At 47.1% G+C, this 27,185-nt stretch overlaps 1 protein-coding gene across 1 annotated transcript in view; it reads left to right on the plus strand.

The window, feature by feature from the left end:
- Positions 1-1,214: 1,214 nt before the first annotated feature.
- LOC139387976 (mitogen-activated protein kinase 9-like) overlaps positions 1,215-27,185 on the plus strand; it is a 36,181-nt gene continuing 10,210 nt past the window's right edge. The window contains exons 1-10 of the mRNA XM_071134427.1: positions 1,215-1,412; positions 3,238-3,394; positions 3,610-3,739; positions 3,933-3,991; positions 10,342-10,480; positions 13,200-13,365; positions 13,585-13,656; positions 14,078-14,260; positions 14,643-14,767; positions 18,841-18,904. Of these exons, the coding sequence (XP_070990528.1) occupies positions 3,279-3,394; positions 3,610-3,739; positions 3,933-3,991; positions 10,342-10,480; positions 13,200-13,365; positions 13,585-13,656; positions 14,078-14,260; positions 14,643-14,767; positions 18,841-18,904 (1,054 nt within the window). The 5' untranslated portion in view covers positions 1,215-1,412; positions 3,238-3,278. The remainder of the gene's footprint in view (positions 1,413-3,237; positions 3,395-3,609; positions 3,740-3,932; positions 3,992-10,341; positions 10,481-13,199; positions 13,366-13,584; positions 13,657-14,077; positions 14,261-14,642; positions 14,768-18,840; positions 18,905-27,185) is intronic.

Consider the following 27,185-nt stretch of genomic DNA (forward strand, 5'->3'; position numbering starts at 1 on the left):
CCTGTTGAAAAACAAATGATAGTCCCACTAAGCGTAAACCAGATGAGATGGCGTATCGCTGCAGAATACTGTGGTTGCCATGCTGGTTAAGTGTGCCTTGAATTCTAAATAAATCACTGACAGTGTCACCAGCAAAGCACCCCACACCATCACACCTCCTTCTCCATGCTTCACGGTGGGAACCACACAAGCTGAGATCATCCGTTCACCTACTCTGCGTCTTGCAAAGACATGGTGGTTGTAACCAAAAATCTCAAATTTGGACTCAACAGACCAAAGGACAGATGTTCACCGGTCTAATGTCCATTGCTTGTGTTTATTGGCCCAAGCAAGTCTCTTAGTAATGTCCTTTAGTAGCAATTCGACCATGAAGGCCTGATTTACGCAGTCTCCTCTGAACAGTTGTTGAGATGTGTCTGTTACTTGAACTCTGTGAAGTATTTATTTGGGCTGCAAACTTAGGTGTCAATGTGTTTTATTTTAAAATCTTTAGTGTGCAACTTGAAGTGTTTACAGGAATGATGGATGTTAACCCTGGATTGCAAATGCTATATATTGGCCACCGAGAGGATTTGAAGCCACCTGTTGGCCATAATGACACCCCCCAGTAGGAGCAGTCCACCATAGGAATGAATGGAATTCTACAGTATTTCAATTAATTGTTTTAAGGACAAAATTACATGTATTGAGGTATTTTTGTTGTAGTGAGGACAGTAACATTAGTAATCTTCAGAAATGATATATTAAGGAAAACGTTAATCTTTTAATTTTGTATGTTTAGCTCTCATAATATAATTTAAAAGTATGCATTAGTGTCTGTAATAGAACAAAGGTGGCAAAAATGAATGTAGACATTAATATATGCATTTCTAGAGCTTCCAAAATATTTTTTACAACGGCGAGTGAGTGCCAAGATGGACACGCGGTGAATATTTATGCATTTTTATTTAACCTTTATTTAACTAGGCAAGTCAAGTATATATAACTCATTGGTTCGCAATCGCAGACAGCATCATATATTTTGGCACTGTTGTTTGTGTGAGTTTGTGAACTGTCTGTCGGGATGTGTAGTTACAATATAACAAACTACTGTAGCTACATTGTATCAATTAACGGTGCCAACTATTACTGCTACGCGATTACGTCATGCACGCACGCTCGTGGCCGCTCGTGGTACTGTGAGGAATTGTCCCAGCAGCACCCCTTCGCCTGCCTCCGCCCCACCAGTCATGCTACGGACAGGACCGCAACATTTTCAGCCAAACTACAAGGAAACATAAACACAAAGTCTCCAATTTCACTGAACATACCAAGTGGAACGATTCTTCTTCTAGACACATCTGGTGCCGCGACATTTCATTTGGTTAGCGGGTGTACGCATGGGAGTGATCCGGCAAAAGAAAAGGCAGGAGGTAAATCAGGCTATCGTTTTCATCCAGATTGTTCTTCGGTGCACTGTCTGCTGTGACTGGTACATTTACTGTCACTAAAGCTTTGCTATCGATCAAATAAATTACAGTACAAATACAAAATGATAATACTGATAGCATTGAATATGTGAATAAGATACGAAACATGTTCGTCTAACTCTTTAATAGTGTACATCTGAATAGGTTTGGCCTTTGTAGCTGGCAACCTGGGTTGAACGTGTCATGATGTCGGTATAGCACGCATACTGAGTCATTCATGCAGTCTGTGCGATGCATCCAGGTAGCCTATTGAGGACGGAACGCAAATTCAATGTACATTGACTGTGTGCCTGAGGTATAGAATGTTTGGCAACACTCACATATTTTGTTCCATGGTAATTATTAGTAGGGAGTAGAATACTTTGTTTAAAAAAACAAACATGCAGCCTACAATTTCAGGTAGAACCATAGTTATAGGCCACAGTTGGCTAAATCGTAGCTACGGAGTTATTACATAGGTTATTATTATTACATAGTTATTACATAGGTTATTATTGGTCTGGTGTAAAGTCATATGTGCTCAAATGTTTTGTAGCTAATTAGCAAAATATACAAATTGAAAAAATGTGTATCATGTAAATGTAAATGCGAGAAATGAAAACATTTTGACAGTCAGCCTCAAATAATATTTGGTTATTTGGCCTACTGAAAAGCCTGACTATGTCCCAGCTAGGCCCACAGTTGTTTAACTCACCCATGTCATCTTGCACAACACAAATGCCCTATAATCAGTTCTGACCACTAGATCATATTATTTAAATGACATGTTGGCAACTGTGGGGTCATATCTAACCCGTGGGATGAACCAGTGGTTTACAGTTGGCAGCTGCCCATTGCGCCATTGCTGAGGGACCATGAGGCTTTTCTAGGTCACCATCTATCTACTAACTAGCCACAAGACTCTCGACATACCAGTGTATCTGTCTGCCCTTACCAACGTGTGTGTGAGAGAGAGTGTGTGCATGCGTTTGAGTGTCTAACATAGGGTTGACTGCAATATTTTTTCCTGATTGTACGCGTCTCAGGTCTGCATGCTGTTAGTTGCTGCCGATCTGAGCTCTACCTGACAAGGATCAGGTGAAACACAGCCTTGTCCTCCAGGCATTTAATTGTGAACGTTCCAAGGGGAGATGAATCATGCTATTTTTCTCAGCTTTATAACTTTGAGTTCAGGATTTGTATGTAGATGTGGTGTTGTATGCCACTCAAGCACTACATCTGCTGCTCCGGGTAGAGTTCTGCTGCAGCCCACTAAGAGGGTACTGCTCACTCTGAGTCAGATTCAGCATGCCCTCCACTCTGTCCATGTTATGGCTGACCGGCTCTGGGAACCATGGAATAAAGGGAGAAAGCAGGACAGAGTCATATCGCCCAAGGTTCCTCTATGTCATCCAGCATCACGCAGATTACTGTTATGGCCTAGAGAGATTGTGTGGGCGTTGGAACAGCGTTGTGTTTGCTGTGTGTGTGTGTGTGTGTGTGTGTGTGTGTGTGTGTGTGTGTGTGTGTGTGTTTGCCAGCTAACAACGTCCACTTTGTCCCATAACTACATCATTAATTTTGTTTATTACATGCTATCATGCAACTATAATGAAATAATGGTTCCACATGAATTGGTCTGTTATTTGTGAATCTTTCCTAAGGTATAGTTATTTCCCTCTCTACTCTAGAACTAGTTGTAATAGCAGTAGTGCTATAACATGCTCTAAGAACATAATCTGATATGATATTATCATAATATTCAAATTCCTCTGTTCTCTCTCCTCAGGTTGTATCCTATTCGTTAGTGGCAGCACCGGAGGAGGAGCCATGAGTGAAGGGGAGGGGCTCTTCCACAGCGTGCAGGTGGGTGACTCCACCTTCACTGTGCTGACCCGCTATCAGCAGCTCCGCGCTATCGGGTCTGGTGCCCAGGGCATTGTCTGGTGAGTGGGCATGGCACTGCCACACTGTTATTTAAACTCCTCACAATCATCCTGCTGTTGCGTTGACTGTGAACATGATGAGTCATTCCTTCAATAGACGATGGAATACTTTGTTCCACAGTAATCAAGGTGTGGTGTCCTATTTTCATGGAAAACAGTGATAAATCAGATGGCGTCTCCATTCCTCCCACTCCTCTGTGTGTCTGTCTATGTAGCTCGGCCCTGGACAGTGTCCTTGGGGTCCCTGTGGCGGTGAAGAAACTGAGCCGGCCCTTCCAGAACCAGACCCACGCCAAGCGGGCCTATAGGGAGCTGGTGCTGCTCAAGTGCGTCAATCACAAAAATGTACGTCACTGTGGACATGCTCAGCTGTCCACGTATGTGGGTCTTTTAGACATCATCATTATGGCAAATTCCTTTGTGTGTGACATCATCGGCTAACTATACTGTATGTGTGTATGAAATTATTGATTTAGTCTTATATCACCAAATGAGTGTCATATTTCTGTCTCCTGATATATTGTCTCTTCTCCTCCAGATTATTAGGCTCCTGAATGTCTTCACACCACAGAATTCACTGGAGGAGTTCCAGGATCTGTAAGTTGGCTGCAGGCTCATATTTTTTGCTTATCCTTCTATGGTAAGCATTATTCTCCTCATCTCTGCTGCAGGGCTGCACTGCCTCCTTCCTATGAGGGGTCTGTTGCTTGAGAGAGAGAGGATGCTATGTAATCACAAGCTTAGTAGTGACCTTCAAAGCGCATACACATTTTAACACATTATTATACATAAAAAAAGATCTACATGACCGTATTGCAGGAGACAGAGGAAATAACTGAGAAATAACCTCAATGACCGTATTGCAGGAGACAGAGGAAATAACTGAGAAATAACCTCAGAGTAATAGATAGAGGGATACCTTAAAATGAAAGTTTAAATAGTTTTCAGGAATAAAATAGATCATATTACGACTTTCATTATGTATATGTTAATAAACTCTAGATTTCAGTGTGCGGGGCTACATAATAGAGGAGTCGTGGTTGGCTGGACCAGATGTAAGTACTGGGATTTCATGAGTGGTTGTCCCATGAAGTTAGATAGAGGACTCTAGATGGATATAAGCAGGTTTAGCATGGACATTGATGGGGAGTAGGGCTGACCCCATTTAGTCGACTGGTCGATTTATTTGGTCGATAGGCTGTATGTCGACCAATATCTTTTTTTGTTGAGCACACGAGAAACCTGTCTGATTTGCTCCTGTCTCAGTGTTCTAATCCAGGGATGCAACGGTCCAAGAATAAGGGGAGTGTGGCTCAGATGCACAAGGCACATCTCTCTCCAGCCATTTTGTGTGTATTTGTTGTTTCATTATGAGCATTATTTGCTGTGTCTATCAATTCCCCATTACATATATCACCAGTAGTGGCCTACATTTACTGTTAATTCCCATCATTTCTAATCTGCAATGTTTATTTGGTTATGGTAATTTCTGTTAGGCTAATGCATTCAACATGTTAAATTCAGCAGAAAAAGAAACGTCCCTTTTTCAGGACCCTGTCTTTCAAAGATAAATCGTAAAAATCCAAATAACTTCACAGATCTTCATTGTAAAGGGTTTAAACACTGTTTCCCATGCTTGTTCAATGAACCATAAACAATTAATGAACATGCACCTGTGGAACGGTCATTAAGACACTAACAGCTTATAGACGGTAGGCAAATAAGGTCCCAGTTATGAAAACATAGGACACTAAAGAGGCCTTTCTACTGACTCTGAAAAACACCAAAAGAAAGATGCCCAGAGTCCCTGCTCATCGCTTGAACGTGCCTTAGGCATGCTGCAAGTAGGCATGAGGACTGCAGATGTGGCCAGGGCAATAAATTGCAATGTCCGTACTGTGAGACGCCTAAGACAGCGCTACAGGGAGACAGGATGGACAGCTGATCGTCCTCGCAGTGGCAGACCACGTGTAACAACACCTGCACAGGATCGGTACATCCGAACATCACACCTGCGGGACAGGTACAGGATGGCAACAACAACTGCCAACATTCCTCCATCAGTGTCAGACTGTCCGCAATAGGCTGAGAGAGGCTGGACTGAGGGCTTGTAGGCCTGTTGTAAGGCAGGTCCTCACACCAGACATCACCGGCAACAACTTCACCTATGGGCACAAACCCACCGTCGCTGGACCAGACAAGTCTGGCAAAAAGCGCTCTTCACTAATGAGTCGCTGTTTTGTCTCACCAGGGGTGATGGTCGGATTCGCGTTTATTGCCGAAGGAATGAGCGTTACACCGAGTCCTGTACTCTGGAGCGGGATCGATTTGGGGGTGGACGGTCCGTCATGGTCTGGGGCGGTGTGTCACAGCATCATCAGACTGAGCTTGTTGTCATTGCAGGCAATCTCAATGCTGTGCATTACAGGGAAGACATCCTCCTCCCTCATGTGGTACCCTTCCTGGAGGCTCATCCTGGCATGACCCTCCATCATGACAATGCCACCAGCCATCGTTCTGTGCATGATTTCCTGCAAGACAGGAATGTCAGTGTTCTGCCATGGCCAGCGAAGAGCCCGGATCTCAATCCCATTGAGCACGTCTGGGACCTGTTGGATTGGAGGGTGAGGGCTAAGGACATTCCCCCCTAGAAATGTCCAGGAACTTGCAGGTGCCTTGGTGGAAGGGTGGGGTAACAACTTACAGCAATAACTGGCAAATCTGGTGCAGTTCATGAGGAGGAGATGCACTGCAGTACTTAATGCAGCTGGTGGCCACACCAGATACTGACTGTTACTTCTGATTTTGACCCCCCCTTTGTTCAGGGACACATTATTCCATTTCTGTTAGTCACATGTCTGTGGAACTTGTTCAGTTTATGTCTCAGTTGCTGAATCTTGTTATGTTCATACAAATATTTACACATGTTAAGTTTGCTGAAAAGAAATGCAGTTGACAGTGAGAGGACATTTCTTTTTTTGCTGAGTTTATTATTACAGTCATTTACCGTTCTCGTTGCAAAGCTCACAACCTATAATGCGCTTGTGAGAAACACATTTTTGTTAATTACATCCCATTTAGGAGTTCTGTAAATGTATCCATTGTCTTTTGTTTGAAACGCTCCTGTCAATGTTGAGTAAGACACGCACCTGATTATGCATATGGAAGTAGGCCTAGACTACCTGGCCTGATTGGTCTGATTAGTATAATTCCAGCTTTCTCCAATTCGATAACCACTCGGCATGAAAGGGAAAAATGTAATGCTCTTATCCAGTGGAAACGTCATAAAAAACTTGTGTACTTCTTATTCCTTGCACAAATAGCCTACAGCTGTGTCTGGCCTGAGCTCACTGGTTCGAGCTGACCAAGTTGATAGTTGATACATTGTTGTAAGTTTGTTGCAAACAGGCCATGCGTAGCCAATGTGATTTGTATTTTTATCAGGATATTTTCTACCTGCAGGCTTCAATGTTTTATTTGTTGGTTTTTTTGTAGGCAATTTTTTTTACATGGTTGGCTATGGCAATAAAAATTACTTTTAGATTTGTATAATTTTAATTTAGATTGAAATAGAATGTAGATTAACCACAGACAATGATTTTGAGATACAAAGACTATTAAAAATTAAATGAAACTGTTCCACAAAAATGTGCATATGAAAATCATAACTGGCACGCGGATCGGTAGAAATGGTAAGATAAATTGGCTCTCCAAATGGAAAAAGTTGCCGACCGCTGGTGTAGCCTGTTACTGGCAACTTCAGGAGCATAACGGCAGAATCTGCGAAGGCCAGCAGCTGCAGGAGGAGGCCCGGGAACAGGTTTATTTTACATTTTTAGACTATCTTGATCTCTGGCTCCCTCTTGAGTCATTTGTGTATCTTAATTATTTAATCAAGCAGCGTGCTTGAAGCAAGTTCAGTAGATATACATAGGGTTGCACATTTTGGGGAATATTCAGAGGTGGAAACTGGGAATTAACCAAAATATATGGGAATTAACAGAAATATATGCAAATTAATATTGATACCATTTAAATGTAGATGTTTGTTGCATTGGATATATTTATCATATCATATGGAGACGGAAACATAAACCTTTTACCTGATCATACGTAGACATAATTGCCAATGCTTCCAATATAAATTTTTAAAATGATTTAGTTACGAATTTAACTTTAATTAAATGAGTTGACCCTTCACATGGGATGATTTCACTGAACAACAAATGAAAGGGAATATTGAATGACCACCAATGATCCATTGCATCTCCCAAAAACATTATCAACATACATCTGTAAAATGATAGTCTAGAAACTCAAGCTTTTGTTGTCTTCCTCTCAGGCTCCCATGTCTTCTCCCTGGACCTCCTCAATGTCCACACCACTTGAACATCAGACTCTGAGGCCTCATCTTCACTGTCACTTTCCAACCTTGTTGAGGATGGCTCGTTGTCAGGCTCAAAAAGCCTCAAATTTGCCCGGATGGCCACACATTTTTTAACCCTGTTGCATGTTTTGGTGTGTGTTCCCAAACAAGGACCAGTTGCGCTCTGAGGTGGCTGAGGTTGGTGGGATTTGGAGGGAAACAGGGGGAAGAGCCTCAGATCCACAAAGTCCCTTCCACCAGGTGGCTGATAATATATGTTCGCACAACTGCCATATTGCATCTCCATCCCAAAGCTCTTGCTTGGAAGTGTACTTCGCCATACTGCCAGGAACCTTGCCCTCATCCAGGCCAAGGTGGCGAGACACGGTAGTGATGACACCATAGGCCTTGTTGATCTCTGCTCCAGACAGGATGCTCTTGCCAACATACTTGGGGTCCAACATGTACGCTGTGGCATGTATGGGCTTCAGGCAGAAGTCTTCACGCTTTTCGAGGTATTTCTGAAATGCAGTTGCCTTTGCTTTGAGCAACAGTGAAGTGGGCAGGGCAGTACAGATATATTCTCTTACATCTGCAAGCAGAGTCTGAACATCAGACAGGATGGCATTGTCTCCCTCAATCTGTGCAATGGCTACTGCTATGGGTTTCAGGCTGCTTACCACTCTCTCCCAAAATACATTGATGGGGCTATCCATATCGGCAGACTGTGATATGGCCATTTATTGGAGAGACTCCTTCCCCTCCATGAGACTGTCGAACATGATGACAACACCACCCCATTGGGTGTTGCTGGGCAGCTTCAATGTGGTACTCTTATTCTGTTCACTTTGCTTGGTGAGGTAGATTTCTGCAATAACTTGATGACCCTTCACATATCTAACCATTTCCGTGGCTCTCTTGTAGCATTTATCCATTGATTTCAGTGCCATGATGTCCTTGAGGAGCAGATTCAATGCATGAGCAGCACAGCCAATGGGTGTGATGTGAGGGTAGGTCTCTTCCACTTTAGACCAAGCAGCCTTCATGTTCGCAGCATTGTCTGCCACCAGTGCTAATACATTCTGTGGTCCAAGTTCATTGATAACTGCCTTCAGCTCATTTGCAATGTAGAGACCAGTGTGTCTGTTGTCCCTTGTCTGTGCTCTTGTAGAATACTGGTTGAGGAGTGGATATTGATGTAGTTAATTATTCCTTGCCCACGAACATTCAACCACCCATCAGAGATGATTGCAATACAGTCTGCTTTCTCTATGATTTGCTTGACCTTCACTTGAAACCTGTTGAACTCTGCATCCAGCAAATTAATAGATAAAGCATGTCTGGTTGGAGGGGTGTATGTTGGGCAAAGAACATTCAGAGATCTCTTCCAATACACATTGCCTGTGAGCATCAGAGGTGAACCAGTTGCATACATAGCTCAAGCAAGACATTCATCAGCATTTCTCTGACTACGTTCCTCCATTGAATCCAAAAAACTTCTGATTCCAGGAGGACCATGAGCTGTTGCTATCGATAAGGTGTCTGATTCATAATTTTCACCTCGAATAGAAGTAGACAGACTTTTATCAGAGGTTGCATGTTGTGAGTGCTTATGCACTTGGCCAGATGATTCTGCATTTTTGTTGCATTCTTCACATATGGTTTGGCACAGTATTTGTAAATGTACACAGCTTTTCCTTCTACATTAGCTGCAGTGTAATGTCTCCACACATCAGATAGTGCCCGTGGCTATCTAAAATAGTAATAAAAAAATATATAGAATTCAATTCCATGTACAGATAAATATTTAAGCAGTTAGATTAAACAACTCCTTTGTAAGATAAATGTTTTAAAATGAAACATGTATGGGAAACAGGTGAATTAACACTCCTCAGTTAGCAGGCTCAAGCAAGCTAAAACCCACATGGTAGCAAAAACTAACTAGCAGAAATTGTTAACAAGTTAGAATTGATTTAATCACACTTTGCTGTAGGCTACTATTTACTAGTTAACAAAAAATAATGTATGTCATATAAAATAAATTCACCCCACCCAGTATTGTAATCAAAACTTACCAGAAAGCATATAGTCCTTGGCCCAGACAGTGTAGTAGTGTGGGCTCAAAAGCATCTCATTAGTGTGCAAGATCTTGAGAATCAGCTGCACATGTGATGGAAGAATGCACTGTGCATGCAGAAGGTTTCAATTCCATTGAATGGGGGTAGTTTAACCAAAATATGCCACAAGACCGAAAATTGCCTTATGTGTATCCCACAAAAAAAGGTTCACTGTTATAAGCTAACTTTTTTAAACAAATTTAAGCAAAATTCCCCATATTCCAAGGCTTAACTTCCCTTGGAAAATTTCCGGAAAGTTACCGACCATTTGCAACCCTGCATATAGAGAAGTTTATTTTATTAAAACACATATGGTGTTTCTATATATGGACAAATGCACGTTTTACAATTTCGTTTAAATGATTGGTCGGGGAAAAAAGATGATTCTCGGTCGACCATTAGGCACAGCCCTAATGGGGTGGTCTATCTAACTCTATGGGTGGTCCCCTCTGTCTGTTTGCCAGCTACCTGGTGATGGAGCTGATGGATGCCAGTCTGTGCCAGGTCATCCACATGGATCTGGACCATGAGAGAATGTCCTACCTGCTCTACCAGATCCTCTGTGGCATCAGACACCTGCACTCCGCTGGTATCATCCACAGGGTCAGTCATTGGCTGGTCATAAATGGTTGTGAATATGTGTTGTATGCAGATAATAACATAAGCCATGTAGACGACATCTACTGTACTTGCCTAATCATCATCGCTATCATCACTACCATTATCCCCACCATCATAACCATTATCTACCATTATCCCCACCATCATAACCATTATCATCATAACCATTATCATCACCACCATCGTAACCAGCATCATCACCACCACCATCATAAGCATCATCATCATCACCACCACCATCATAACCATCACCACCATCGTCATCACTACCATCATAATCACCATCATCACCACCACCATTATAACACCATCACCACCATCATAACCATCATCACCACCACCATCATAACCATTATCATCATCACCACTACCATCTTAACCATCATCATCACCATCATTCACCACCATCATAACCATCATCACCACCACCATCATAACCATCATCATCATCATCACCGCCATCATCATAACCATCATCATCACCACCATTATAACCATCATAACCATCACCACCATAATTATCACCACCACCATCATCATCATAACCATCATTCACCACCATCATGACCATCATCACCACCATACTAACCATCATCACTACCATCATCACCACCATCATTATCACCATCATCATCATAACCATCATGACCATCATCACTACTATCATCACCACTATCATCACCCACCATCATAACCATCATCATCACCATCATAACCATCATCACCACCATCATAACCATCAGCATCCTAACCATCATCACTACCATCATCACCACCATCATTATCACCATCATCATCATAACCATCATTCACCACCATCATGACCATCATCACTACTATCATCACCACTATCATCACCCACCATCATAACCATCATCATCACCATCAACACAACCGTCACCACCACCATCATAACCATCACAACCAACACCACTGTCATCACCACCACCACCATCATCACCATCATAACATCACCATCATAACCATCATCATCATGACCATCATAACCATCATCTTCACCACCACCATCATAACCATCATCACCACCATCATAACCATCAGCATCCTAACCATCATCACTACCATCATCACCACCATCATTATCACCATCATCATCATAACCATCATTCACCACCATCATGACCATTATCACTACCATCATCACCACCACTATCATCACCACTATCATCACCACCATCATAACCATCATCATCACCATCAACACAACCGTCACCACCACCATCATAACCATCACAATCAACACCACTGTCATCACCACCACCACCATCATAACATCACCATTATAACCATCACCATCATGACCATCACCATCATAACCATCATCATCATGACCATCATAACCATCATCTTCACCACCACCATCATAATCATCATCACCACCATAACCTTCACCATCATCATAACATCACCACCATCATCATCACCACCATCGTCATCACTACCATCATAACCACCATCATCACCTCCACAATCATAACCATCACCATCAACACCACCGTTATCACCACTATCATCACCACCATCATAACATCATCATCGCCATTGTGACCAACATCATCACCACCATCATCATCACCATCCTTACCTTCACCATCAACACCACCGTCATCACCACCACCTCCATCATAACCATCACCACCACCATCATAACCATCACCATCGTAACCATCACCATCATAACCACCACCATCATCACCACCAACATCATCACCACTACCATAATATCCATCATCATCATCTCCATCATCACCATCACAACCATCACCATCATCATCATAACCATCACTACCATCATAATCACCATCATCACCTCCACCATCATAACCACCATCATAACCATCATCACCACCACCATTATAACATCACCACCATCATCACCACCACCATCATAACCATCATCACCACCACCATTATAACATCACCATCATCAGCAGAACTACCACCATAACCATCACCATCATCACCACCATCATCAGCAGAACTACCATCATAACCATCACCATCATCATAACCATCATTATCACCACCATTGTAACCATCATCATCATCGTCATCACTACCACCATCATAACCATCATCACCACCACCATTATAACATCACCACCACCATCATAACCATCATCACCACCACCATTATAATATCACCATCATCAGCAGAACTACCACCATAACCATCACCATCATCACCACCATTGTAACCATCATCATCATCACCACCACCATTGTAACCATCATCATCATCACCTCCATTGTAACCATCATCATCACCACCACCATTGTAACCATCATCATCACCACCACCATTGTAACCATCATCATCATCATCACCACCATTGTAACCATCATCATCATCACCACCATTGTAACCATCATCATCATCACCACCATTGTAACCATCATCATCACCACCAGCATCATCATCACCACCACCATCATAATTATCATTAGCATCATAACCATTATCATCCCCACCGCCATCATAACATCATCATCATGACCATCATCACCACCACCATCATAACCATCATCATCATGACCATCATCATCACCACCATCATCATAACCATCATCATCGTGACCATCATCACCACCATCATCATCATCACCACAAGCATCATAACCATCATCATCACCATCATCATCACCATCAATTTATTAACTTTGTTTGTATCTCCTCTAGGACCTGAAGCCCAGTAACATAGTGGTGAAGTCTGACTGTACTCTGAAGATCCTGGACTTTGGGCTGGCCAGAACAGCCTGTACTAACTTCATGATGACCCCTTACGTTGTTACCCGATACTACAGAGCACCAGAGGTCATCCTGGGCATGAAGTATAAAGAGAATGGTAAGAAATGCTCAAGGATATTACCTTATATTCTTAATTCCCACCAACAGAATAAAACACTATTAGTTACTTGATTATAAATGTCTATCTTGCACTGTTGACCATCTATGGCTGTTCTCCTTTTACCAGCAGCAAGGGTTCACATATGACTGGTTATGGTGCTGTGTGAGATGAATGTGTGTGATGTGTGTGTAACCTCTATGTTTGTTTTCCTCAAAGTGGACATCTGGTCAGTGGGATGCATCATGGGAGAGATGGTGAAGGGCAGCGTTATATTCCAGGGCACGGATCGTATCCTTACCCAGTTGATCTATGACTCACTATATGCTGTCTTTACATCTATAATATTACCATTGTGTCTGTGTGTTTAAACTCTATTTGGTTCACTTTTAGAGACATTGTATAATGTGTTTGCCAGGTTGACTTCTGCATGGCAAGGTCAGGCATGTCAGGACGTTCTTTCCCACATTCAATTGAAACAACAACATCAGCTAGCTACTTCCTTAGCATACAGGCATTTCATTCACATTGATGAATTGATGGTCCGTACTAACTCGAAAAGTCTGGATCCTAATTGCTAAAGCCTCTTGCTACTGCTGTGTATGGTGCAATAATCAATATCCCATTTCCTATGTTCCTGAACCTCCCCCTGAGGTATAACTAGGTGTTTTGCATTAGTTTGTATATGTGTCCTGAACCAGCTCCGTATCAGACATTGACCAGTGGAACAAGGTGATTGAGGTTCTGGGCACGCCCCCCATGGAGTTTATGAACCGTTTGATGGAGACTGTGAGGAACTATGTGATGAACAAGCCCCAGTACCCAGGGGTCAGCTTCTCTCAACTCTTCCCTGACTGGGCCTTCCCGGCAGAGACAGAGCAGGATCAACTCAAGAGTAAGACTTATACCACCTACAGATGTCTACACACATTCTCTCTCTCTCTCACTCTCTCTCTCGTTCGCTCTCTCGCTCTCGCTCTCTCTCACACTCTCCCTCTCTCTCACACTCTCGCTCTCTCTCACACTCTCTCACACTCTCCCTCTCTCTCTCGCTCTCTCACACTCTCCTTCTCTCTCTCGCTCTCTCACACTCTCCCTCTCTTTCTCGCTCTCTCACACTCTCTCACACTCTCGCTCTCTCTCACACTCTCTCGCTCTCTCTCACACTCTCTCTCTCTCTCTCTCTTTTTATTGTTTAGCACCTTCCTATCTGATATGCTTCTGACTGAAATATGTTGACAGACATTGGCATATTTTCTGCCTTGTTATCGCTGCAGCTAGTCAAGCACGGGACCTGCTTTCCAAGATGCTGGTGATTGACCCAGAGAGCCGTATTTCCGTGGAGGATGCCCTGGATCACCCCTACATCCACATGTGGTACGACCCAGGAGAGGCTGATGCAGTGAGTCTGGCTGTAATATAATAATAAGATCACCCCTACATCCACATGTGGTACGACCCAGGAGAGGATGATGCAGTGAGTCTGGCTGTAATATAATAATAAGATAAGCCATTTAACTAATTATCAGGCAGTCATTCATTTGTTATGGGTGGTTCCGGGAATCAAACCCACTATCCCTGCTTGGCAAGAGCCTTGCTTTACCAACTGAGCTACAGCTAGGAAGGTGAAAGGTGTTCATCAATGAAAAGTTTAAATATTGAGAGAGTGAGAGACTATCCTAGCAACGTCATCTGAATAACTGTAATACACTAGCAACATGATCTGAAGAACTGTAATACCCTAGCAACGTGATCTGAAGAACTGTAATACCCTAGCAACGTGATCTGAAGAACTGTAATACCCTAGCAACGTGATCTGAAGAACTGTAATACCCTAGCAACGTGATCTGAAGAACTGTAATACCCTAGCAACGTGATCTGAAGAACTGTAATACCCTAGCAACGTGATCTGAAGAACTGTAATACCCTAGCAACGTGATCTGAAGAACTGTAATATCCTATGTTTCCCCGAGTAGTGGCTGAACAAGGACATATTAATTATAAATCTAGCTGTTTTTCTATACATCTGCAGGACAGAAAGCTCAAGGGAGGTGGTGTGTGTATCTTTGTTAACAACAGCTGGTGTGCCATATCTAATATTGAGGAAGTCTCAAGATTCTGCTTGCCTGAGTTAGAATACCTAATGATAAGCTGTAGAACATACTATTTACCAAGAGAGTTTTCATCTACAGTTGAAATCGGAAGTTTACATACACCTTAGCCAAGTACATTTCAACTCAGATTTTCACAATTCCTGACATTTAATCCTAGTAAAATTCCCCGTCTTAGGTCAGTTAGGAAAACCACTTTATTTTAAGAATGTGAAATGTCAGAATAATAGTAGAGAATGATTTATGTCAGATTTGATTTCTTTCATCACATTCCCAGTGTGTAAAAAGTTTACACACACACAATTAGTATTTGGTAGTATTGCCTTTAAAAATTGTTTAACTTTGGTCAAACGTTTCGGGTAGCGTTCCACAAGCTTCCCACAATAAGTTGGGTGAATTTTGGCCCATTCCTCCTGACAGAGCTGGTGTAACTGAGTCAGGTTTGTAGTAAGGCCTCCTTGCTCGCACACGCTTTTTCAGTTCTGCCCACAAATTTTCTATGGGATTGAGGTCAGGGCTTTGTGATGGCCCCTCCAATACCTTGACTTTGTTGTCATTAAGCCATTTTGCCACAACTTTGGAAGTATGCTTGGGGTCATTGTCCATTTGGAAGACCCATTTGTGACCAAGCTTTAACTTCCTGACTGATGTCTTGACATGTTGCTTCAATATATCCACATCATTTCCTTCCCTCATGATGCCATCAATTTTGTGAAGTGCACCAGCCCCTCCTGCAGCAAAGCACCCCAGCACATGATGCTGCCACCCCCGTGCTTCACTGTTGGGATGGTGTTCTTCGGCTTGCAAGTCTCCCCGTTTTTCCTCCAAACATAACGATGGTTATTATGGCCAAACAGTTCTATTTTTGTTTCATCAGACCAGAGGACATTTCTCCAAAAAGTACGATCTTTATCCCCATGTGCAGTTGCAAACCGTAGTCTGTCTTTTTTATGGCGGGTTTTGGAGCAATGGCTTCTTCCTTGCTGAGCAGTTTATCAGGTTATGTTGATATAGGACTTGTTTTACTGTGGATATAGATACTTTTGTCCCTGTTTCCTCCAGCATCTTCACAAGGTCCTTTGCTGTTATTCTGGGATTGATTTGCACTTTTCGCACCAAAGTACATTCATTTCTAGGAGACAGAACGCACCTCCTTCCTGAGCGGTATGACGGCTGCGTGGTCCCATGGTGTTTATACTTGCGTACTATTGTTTGTACAGATGAACGTGGTACCTTCAGGCATTTGGAAATTGCCAAGGATGAACCAGACTTGTGGAGGTCTACAATTTTTTCTGAGGTCTTGGCTGATTTCTTTTGATTTTCCCATGATGTCAAGCAAAGAGTCACTGAGTTTGAACGTAGGCCTTGAAATACATCCACAGGTACACCTCCAATTGACTCAAATTCTGTAAATTAGCCTACCAGCAGCTTCTAAAGCCATGACATCATTTTCTGGAATTTTCCAAGCTGTTCAAAGTCACAGTCAACATAGTGTATGTGATCTTCTTACCCACTGGGATTGTGATGCAGTGAATTATAAGTGAAATAATCTGTCTGTAAACAATTGTTAGAAAAATTACTTGTGTCATGCACAAACCAGATGTCCTAACCGACTTGCCAAAACTGTAGTTTGTTAACAAGAAATTTGTGGAGTGGTTGAAAAACAAGTTTTAATGACTCCAACCTAAGTGTATGTAAACTTCCGACTTCAGCTGTATATTTTTCCTGGCTGTCTATTTACGACCACAAACCGATGCTGGCAGTAAGACCGCACTCAACAAGCTGTATAGAGCCATAAGCAAACAATAAAAGGCTCACCCAGAGGCGGCACTCCTAGTGTCCTCTTTAATGCTGTGCAATTAGAGGCAAAAAAACCTCTAGATGACCTCCATAAATGAAGCGGATGCTAAGCTACAGGAGTGTTTCGCTACAACAGACTGGTGAAGGTTCCGGGATTCATCTAATGGCATCGACGACATTGTGTCCGTACGTACATGTCCCAACCAGAAGCCATGGATTACAGGCGACATCCTGACTGAGCTAAAGGCTAGAGCTGCCACTTTCAAGGAGCAGGACACTAATCTGGACGCTTATAAGAAATCCCGCTATGCCCTCCAACAAACCATCAAACAAGTAAAGCGTCAGTACAGGACCAAGATCGAATCCTACTACCACGGCTCTGATGCCCATCGGATAGGGCATGGCTTGCAAACTATCACAGATTACAAAGGGAAACCCAGTCGCTGTCCAGTGACGAGCTAAATACCTTATATGCTTGCTACGAGGCTAGCAACACTAAACCATGCATGAGAGCACCAGCTGACTTTGTGATCAGCTGACTTTTGTGATCTCCGTAGCCGATGTGAGGCAGTGTGGTGTCAGGACAACAACTCCTCCCTCAATGTCAGCAAGACAAAAGAGCTGATTGTGGACTACAGGGAATGGATGGACGAGCAGTGGAGCAGGTCGAGAGCTTCAAGTTTCTCGGTGTCCACATAACTAAGGATATTATCATGGTCCACTCACACCAACATAGTCATGGGCACGACAATGCCTCTTCCCCTTCAGGAGGCTGAAAAGATTCGGCATGGGCCCTCCGATCCTCAAAATGTTATACAGCTGTACCATTGAGAGAATCTATGACTGCATCATAGCTTGGTATGGCAACAGCTTGACATCCGACCACAAGGCGCAACAGAGGGTAGTGCATAGAGTTACCTGCCATCTAAGACTTCTATACCAGGCGGTGTCAGAGGAAGGCCATAAAAATGGTAAAAGACTCCAGCCACCCAAGTCATAGACTGTTCCCTCTGCTACCACACAGCAAGTGGTGCCAATTGACCAAGTCGGGAATCAACAGGACCCTAAACAGCTTTTACCCCCAAGCCATAAGACTGATAAATAGTTAGTCCGGGTAGCTATTAGTTAACTATTTAACTATCTGTATTGACCCACTTTGCACTAACACTTTTGACTCATCACATACGCTGCTGTTACTCTTTATTATCTATCCTGTTGCCTAGTCTCTTTAGCCCTACCTATATGTACATATCTACCTAAATTACCTTGTACCCCTGCACATGAACTCTGTACTGGTACCCCGTGTATAAGTTATCGTTACTCATTGTGTATTTATTCCTTGTGTTATTATTTGATATTTTTCTATTATTTTACAAATGAAAAAGTTCTCTGCTTTGTTGGGAAGCATTTCACTGTTAGTCTACACCTGTTGTTTATGAAGCATGTGACAAGTACGATTTGATTTTCTATTCCTCTGTTTGTGTCAAATCCTTGTAACATTCATTTGGGCTCACACGGTCCAACTGTCTATAACTGTCTGTGTATGCTGTGATTATGTCTGTAGCCACCACCACAGATATCTGATAAACAGCTGGAGGAGCGAGAACACAGCATTGAACAGTGGAAAGGTATGGCAACTGTTTTGTTTGTATTTTACCTTACTGTCCCTTCCCCCACAGCTATTATAGAGCATCTGCTACCTCTATGTACAAGGATGGTTTATGTGTTTATGTTTTGGCAGCCCATAGCCTGCCTTCCATCAGCCCATAGCCTGCCTTCCTTCAGCCCATAGCCTGCCTTCCTTCAGCCCATAGTCTGCCTTCATTCAGCGCATAGTCTGCCTTCCTTCAGCCCATAGCCTGCCTTCCTTCAGCCCATAGCCAGCCTTCCTTCAGCCCATAGCCTGCCTTCCATCAGCCCATAGCCTGCCTTCCTTCAGCCCATAGCCTGCCTTCAGTCAGCCCATAGTCTGCCTTCCTTCAGCCCATATCCTGCCTTCAGTCAGCCCATAGTCTGCCTTCCTTCAGCCCATAGCCTGCCTTCCTTCAGCCCATAGCCTGCCTTCAGTCAGCCCATAGCCTGCCTTCAGTCAGCCATAGCTTGCCTTCTGTCAGCCCATAGCCTGCCTTCAGTCAGCCCGTAGCCTTTCGTCAGCCCATAGCCTGCCTTCCGTCAGCCCATAGCCTTCCGTCAGTCCATAGCCTGCCTTCCGTCAGTCCATAGCCTGCCTTCAGTCAGCCCATAGCCTTCCTTCCGTCAGCCCATAGCCTGCCTTCCTTCAGCCCATAGCCTGCCTTCAGTCAGCCCATAGTCTGCCTTCCGTCAGCCCATAGCCTGCCTTCCGTCAGCCCATAGCCTTCCATCAGTCCATAGCCTGCCTTCAGTCAGCCCATAGCCTTCCTTCCATCAGCCCATAGCCTTCCTTCCATCAGCCCATAGCCTTCCTTCCGTCAGCCCATAGCCTTCCGTCAGCCCATAGCCTGCCTTCCGTCTGCCCATAGCCTTCCATCAGTCCATAGCCTGCCTTCTGTCAGCCCATAGCCTGCCTTCAGTCAGCCCATAGCCTTCCTTCCGTCAGCCCATAGCCTGCCTTCAGTCAGCCCATAGCCTTCCGTCAGCCCATAGGCTTCCGTCAGCCCATAGCCTGCCTTCCGTCAGCCCATAGCCTTCCGTGAGTCCATAGCCTGCCTTCCATCAGCCCATAGCCTTCCATCAGTCCATAGCCTGCCTTCTGTCAGCCCATAGCCTTCAGTCAGCCAATAGCCTGCCTTCCATCAGCCCATAGCCTTCCGTCAGCCCATAGCCTGCCTTCCGTCAGCACATAGCCTTCTGTCAGTCCATAGCCTGCCTTCAGTCAGCCCGGAGCCTGTCTTCCTTCAGCCCATAGCCTTCCGTCAGCCCATAGTCTGCCTTCCGTCAGCCCATAGTCTGCCTTCCTTCAGGCCATAGCCTTCCTTCAGTCAGCCCATAGCCTTCCTTCCGTCAGCCCATAGCCTGCCTTTCTTAAGCCCATAGCCTTCCTTCAGTCAGCCCATAGCCTTCCTTCCGTCAGCCCATAGCCTTCCTTCAGCCCATAGCCTTCCTTCAGTCAGCCCATAGCCTTCCTTCCGTCAGCCCATAGCCTTCCTTCCGTCAGCCCATAGCCTTCCTTCCTTCAGCCCATAACCTGCCTTCCTTCAGCCCATAGCCTTCCGTCAGCCCATAGTCTGCCTTCCGTCAGCCCATAGCCTGCCTTCCTTCAGGCCATAGCCTTCCTTCAGTCAGCCCATAGCCTTCCTTCCGTCAGCCCATAGCCTGCCTTCCTTCAGCCCATAGCCTTCCTTCCGTCAGCCCATAGCCTTCCTTCCTTCAGCCCATAACCTGCCTTCCTTCAGCCCATAGCCTGCCTTCCATCAGCCCATAGCCTGCCTTCCTTCAGCCCATAGCCTGCCTTCAGTCAGCCCATAGTCTGCCTTCCTTCAGCCCATAGCCTGCCTTCAGTCAGCCCATAGCCTGCCTTCCATCAGCCCATAGCCTGCCTTCCTTCAGCCCATAGTCTGCCTTCCTTCAGCCCATAGTCTGCCTTCCTTCAGCCCATAGCCTGCCTTCCTTCAGCCCATAGCCTGCCTTCCTTCAGCCCATAGCCTGCCTTCCTTCAGCCCATAGCCTGCCTTCAGTCAGCCCATAGCCTGCCTTCAGTCAGCCCATAGCTTGCCTTCTGTCAGCCCATAGCCTGCCTTCACTCAGCACGTAGCCTTCTGTCAGTCAGCCCATAGCCTTCCTTCCGTCAGCCCATAGCCTTCCTTCCGTCAGCCCATAGCCTGCCTTCCTTCAGCTCATAGCCTGCCTTCCGTCAGCCCATAGCCTTCCATCAGTCCATAGCCTGCCTTCAGTCAGCCCATAGCCTTCCTTCCATCAGCCCATAGCCTTCCTTCAGTCAGCCCATAGCCTTCCGTCAGCCCATAGCCTGCCTTCCGTCAGCCCATAGCCTTCCATCAGTCCATAGCCTGCCTTCCGTCAGCCCATAGCCTGCCTTCAGTCAGCCCATAGCCTTCCTTCCGTCAGCCCATAGCCTGCCTTCAGTCAGCCCATAGCCTTCCGTCAGCCCATAGGCTTCCGTCAGCCCATAGCCTGCCTTCCGTCAGCCCATAGCCTTCCGTCATTCCATAGCCTGCCTTCCATCAGCCCATAGCCTTCCGTCAGCCCATAGCCTGCCTTCCGTCAGCACATAGCCTTCTGTCAGTCCATAGCCTGCCTTCAGTCAGCCCGGAGCCTGTCTTCCTTCAGCCCATAGCCTTCCGTCAGCCCATAGTCTGCCTTCCGTCAGCCCATAGCCTGCCTTCCTTCAGGCCATAGCCTTCCTTCAGTCAGCCCATAGCCTTCCTTCCGTCAGCCCATAGCCTGCCTTCCTTAAGCCCATAGCCTTCCTTCAGTCAGCCCATAGCCTTCCTTCCGTCAGCCCATAGCCTTCCTTCAGCCCATAGCCTTCCTTCAGTCAGCCCATAGCCTTCCTTCCGTCAGCCCATAGCCTTCCTTCCGTCAGCCCATAGCCTTCCTTCCTTCAGCCCATAACCTGCCTTCCTTCAGCCCATAGCCTTCCGTCAGCCCATAGTCTGCCTTCCGTCAGCCCATAGCCTGCCTTCCTTCAGGCCATAGCCTTCCTTCAGTCAGCCCATAGCCTTCCTTCCGTCAGCCCATAGCCTGCCTTCCTTCAGCCCATAGCCTTCCTTCCGTCAGCCCATAGCCTTCCTTCCTTCAGCCCATAACCTGCCTTCCTTCAGCCCATAGCCTGCCTTCCATCAGCCCATAGCCTGCCTTCCTTCAGCCCATAGCCTGCCTTCAGTCAGCCCATAGTCTGCCTTCCTTCAGCCCATAGCCTGCCTTCAGTCAGCCCATAGCCTGCCTTCCATCAGCCCATAGCCTGCCTTCCTTCAGCCCATAGTCTGCCTTCCTTCAGCCCATAGTCTGCCTTCCTTCAGCCCATAGCCTGCCTTCCTTCAGCCCATAGCCTGCCTTCCTTCAGCCCATAGCCTGCCTTCCTTCAGCCCATAGCCTGCCTTCAGTCAGCCCATAGCCTGCCTTCAGTCAGCCCATAGCTTGCCTTCTGTCAGCCCATAGCCTGCCTTCACTCAGCACGTAGCCTTCTGTCAGTCAGCCCATAGCCTTCCTTCCGTCAGCCCATAGCCTTCCTTCCGTCAGCCCATAGCCTGCCTTCCTTCAGCTCATAGCCTGCCTTCCGTCAGCCCATAGCCTTCCATCAGTCCATAGCCTGCCTTCAGTCAGCCCATAGCCTTCCTTCCATCAGCCCATAGCCTTCCTTCAGTCAGCCCATAGCCTTCCGTCAGCCCATAGCCTGCCTTCCGTCAGCCCATAGCCTTCCATCAGTCCATAGCCTGCCTTCCGTCAGCCCATAGCCTGCCTTCAGTCAGCCCATAGCCTTCCTTCCGTCAGCCCATAGCCTGCCTTCAGTCAGCCCATAGCCTTCCGTCAGCCCATAGGCTTCCGTCAGCCCATAGCCTGCCTTCCGTCAGCCCATAGCCTTCCGTCATTCCATAGCCTGCCTTCCATCAGCCCATAGCCTTCCATCAGCCCATAGCCTGCCTTCTTTCAGCCCATAGCCTGCCTTCCGTCAGCCCATAGCCTTCCATCAGTCCATAGCCTGCCTTCAGTCAGCCCATAGCCTTCCTTCCATCAGCCCATAGCCTTCCTTCAGTCAGCCCATAGCCTTCCATCAGTCCATAGCCTGCCATCCGTCAGCCCATAGCCTGCCTTCAGTCAGCCCATAGCCTTCCTTCCGTCAGCCCATAGCCTGCCTTCCGTCAGCCCATAGCCTTCCGTCAGTCCATAGCCTGCCTTCAGTCAGCCCGGAGCCTGTCTTCCTTCAGCCCATAGCCTTCCGTCAGCCCATAGTCTGCCTTCCGTCAGCCCATAACCTGCCTTCCTTCAGCCCTTCGCCTTCCTTCAGTCAGCCCATAGCCTTCCTTCAGCCCATATCCTTCCTTCCGTCAGCCCATAGCCTTCCTTCCTTCAGCCCATAACCTGCCTTCCTTCAGTCCATAGCCTGCCTTCCTTCAGCCCATAGCCTTCCTTCAGTCAGCCCATAGCCTGCCTTCCTTCAGCCAATAGTCTGCCTTCAGTCAGCCCATAGCCTGCCTTCCTTCAGCCCATAGCCTTCCTTCAGTCAGTCCATAGCCTGCCTTCCTTCAGCCCATAGTCTGCCTTCAGTCAGCCCATAGCCTGCCTTCCTTCAGCCCATAGCCTTCCTTCAGCCCATAGCCTTCCTTCAGTCAGTCCATAGCCTGCCTTCCATCAGCCCATAGCCTTCCTTCCGTCAGCCCATAGCCTGCCTTCCTTCAGCCCATAGTCTTCCTTCAGTCAGCCCATAGCCTGCCTTCAGTCAGCCCGTAGTCTTCCTTCAGTCAGCCCATAGTCTGCCTTCCGTCAGCCCATAGCCTGCCTTCCTTCAGCCCATAGCCTTCCTTCAGTCAGCCCATAACCTGCCTTCCTTCAGCCCATAGCCTGCCTTCCTTCAGCCCATAGCCTGCCTTCCGTCAGCCCATAGCCTTCTGTCAGTCCATAGCCTGCCTTCCGTCAGTCCATAGCCTGCCTTCAGTCAGCCCATAGCCTTCCTTCTGTCAGTCCATAGCCTGCCTTCAGTCAGCCCATAGCCTTCCTTCCGTCAGTCCATAGCCTGCCTTCCGTCAGTCCATAGCCTGCCTTCAGTCAGCCCATAGCCTTCCTTCCGTCAGTCCATAGCCTGCCTTCCGTCAGTCCATAGCCTGCCTTCAGTCAGCCCATAGCCTTCCTTCTGTCAGTCCATAGCCTGCCTTCAGTCAGCCCATAGCCTTCCTTCCGTCAGTCCATAGCCTGCCTTGCGTCAGTCCATAGCCTGCCTTCAGTCAGCCCATAGCCTTCCTTCTGTCAGTCCATAGCCTGCCTTCCGTCAGCCCATAGCCTGCCTTCCATCAGTCCATAGCCTTCCGTCAGCCCATAGCCTGCCTTCCGTCAGCCCATAGCCTTCCTTCCGTCAGCCCATAGCCTGCCTTCCTTCAGCCCATAGCCTTCCTTCAGTCAGCCCATAGCCTTCCTTCAGTCAGCCCATAGCCTTCCTTCAGTCAGCCCATAGCCTTCCTTCCGTCAGCCCATAGCCTGCCTTCCGTTAGCCCATAGCCTTCCTTCCGTCAGCCCATAGCCTGCCTTCAGTCGGCTCATAACCTGCCTTCAGTCAGCCCATAGCCTTCCTTCCGTCAGCCCATAGCCTTCCATCAGTCCATAGCCTGCCTTCCGTCAGCCCATAGCCTGCCTTCAGTCAGCCCATAGCCTTCCTTCCGTCAGCCCATAGACTGCCTTCAGTCAGCCCATAGCCTTCCGTCAGCCCATAGCCTTCCGTCAGTCCATAGCCTGCCTTCCATCAGTCCATAGCCTGCCTGCCTTCCATCAGCCCATAGCCTTCCGTCAGCCCATAGCCTTCCGTCAGCCCATAGCCTTCCGTCAGTCCATAGCCTGCCTTCAGTCAGCCCATAGCCTGCCTTCAGTCAGCCCATAGCCTGTCTTCCTTCAGCCCATAGCCTGCCTTCAGTCAGCCCATAGCCTGTCTTCCTTCTGCCCATAGCCTTCCGTCAGCCCATAGTCTGCCTTCCTTCAGCCCATAGCCTGCCTTCAGTCAGCCCATAGCCTGTCTTCCTTCAGCCCATAGCCTTCCGTCAGCCCATAGTCTGCCTTCAGTCAGCCCATAGCCTTCCTTCAGTCAGCCCATAGCCTGCCTTCCTTCAGCCAATAGTCTGCCTTCAGTCAGCCCATAGCCTGCCTTCCTTCAGCCCATAGCCTTCCTTCAGTCAGTCCATAGCCTGCCTTCCTTCAGCCCATAGTCTGCCTTCAGTCAGCCCATAGCCTGCCTTCCTTCAGCCCATAGCCTGCCTTCAGTCAGCCCATAGTCTTCCTTCAGTCAGCCCATAGTCTGCCTTCCGTCAGCCCATAGCCTGCCTTCCTTCAGCCCATAGCCTTCCTTCAGTCAGCCCAAAGCCTGCCTTCCTTCAGCCCATAGCCTGCCTTCCTTCAGCCCATAGCCTGCCTTCCTTCAGCCCATAGCCTGCCTTCCTTCAGCCCATAGCCTGCCTTCAGTCAGCCCATAGTCTGCCTTCCTTCAGCCCATAGCCTGCCTTCCTTCAGCCCATAGCCTGCCTTCTTTCAGCCCATAGCCTGCCTTCAGTCAGCCCATAGCCTGCCTTCAGTCAGCCAATAGCTTGCCTTCTGTCAGCCCATAGCCTGCCTTCCGTCAGCCCATAGCCTTCCGTCAGTCCATAGCCTGCCTTCCGTCAGTCCATAGCCTGCCTTCAGTCAGCCCATAGCCTTCCTTCTGTCAGTCCATAGCCTGCCTTCAGTCAGCCCATAGCCTTCCTTCCGTCAGTCCATAGCCTGCCTTCCGTCAGTCCATAGCCTTCCTTCTGTCAGTCCATAGCCTTCCGTCAGCCCATAGCCTGCCTTCCATCAGTCCATAGCCTTCCGTCAGCCCATAGCCTGCCTTCCATCAGTCCATAGCCTTCCGTCAGCCCATAGACTGCCTTCCGTCAGCCCATAGCCTTCCTTCCGTCAGCCCATAGCCTGCCTTCCTTCAGCCCATAGCCTTCCTTCAGTCAGCCCATAGCCTTCCTTCCGTCAGCCCATAGCCTTCCTTCCGTCAGCCCATAGCCTTCCTTCCGTCAGCCCATAGCCTCCCTTCAGTCAGCCCATAGCCTTCCTTCCGTCAGCCCATAGCCTTCCATCAGTCCATAGCCTGCCTTCCGTCAGCCCATAGCCTGCCTTCAGTCAGCCCATAGCCTTCCTTCCGTCAGCCCATAGCCTGCCTTCAGTCAGCCCATAGCCTTCCGTCAGCCCATAGCCTTCCGTCAGTCCATAGCCTGCCTTCCATCAGTCCATAGCCTGCCTGCCTTCCATCAGCCCATAGCCTTCCGTCAGCCCATAGCCTTCCGTCAGTCCATAGCCTGCCTTCAGTCAGCCCATAGCCTGCCTTCAGTCAGCCCATAGCCTGTCTTCCTTCAGCCCATAGCCTGCCTTCAGTCAGCCCATAGCCTGTCTTCCTTCAGCCCATAGCCTTCCGTCAGCCCATAGTCTGCCTTCCTTCAGCCCATAGCCTGCCTTCAGTCAGCCCATAGCCTGTCTTCCTTCAGCCCATAACCTTCCGTCAGCCCATAGTCTGCCTTCAGTCAGCCCATAGCCTGCCTTCCGTCAGCCCATAGCCTGCCTTCCTTCAGCCCATAGCCTTCCTTCAGTCAGCCCATAGCCTGCCTTCCTTCAGCCAATAGTCTGCCTTCAGTCAGCCCATAGCCTGCCTTCCTTCAGCCCATAGCCTTCCTTCAGTCAGTCCATAGCCTGCCTTCCTTCAGCCCATAGTCTGCCTTCAGTCAGCCCATAGCCTGCCTTCCTTCAGCCCATAGCCTTCCTTCAGCCCATAGCCTTCCTTCAGTCAGCCCATAGCCTGCCTTCCATCAGCCCATAGCCTTCCTTCCGTCAGCCCATAGCCTTCCTTCCGTCAGCCCATAGCCTTCCTTCATTCAGCCCATAACCTGCCTTCCTTCAGCCCATAGCCTGCCTTCCATCAGCCCATAGCCTGCCTTCCTTCAGCCCATAGCCTGCCTTCAGTCAGCCCATAGTCTGCCTTCCTTCAGCCCATAGCCTGCCTTCAGTCAGCCCATAGCCTGCCTTCCATCAGCCCATAGCCTGCCTTCCTTCAGCCCATAGTCTGCCTTCCTTCAGCCCATAGTCTGCCTTCCTTCAGCCCATAGCCTGCCTTCCTTCAGCCCATAGCCTGCCTTCCTTCAGCCCATAGCCTGCCTTCCTTCAGCCCATAGCCTGCCTTCAGTCAGCCCATAGCCTGCCTTCAGTCAGCCCATAGCTTGCCTTCTGTCAGCCCATAGCCTGCCTTCACTCAGC

Source organism: Oncorhynchus clarkii, chromosome 29, assembly GCF_045791955.1.
Source record: "Oncorhynchus clarkii lewisi isolate Uvic-CL-2024 chromosome 29, UVic_Ocla_1.0, whole genome shotgun sequence".
Lineage (NCBI taxonomy): Eukaryota > Metazoa > Chordata > Actinopteri > Salmoniformes > Salmonidae > Oncorhynchus > Oncorhynchus clarkii.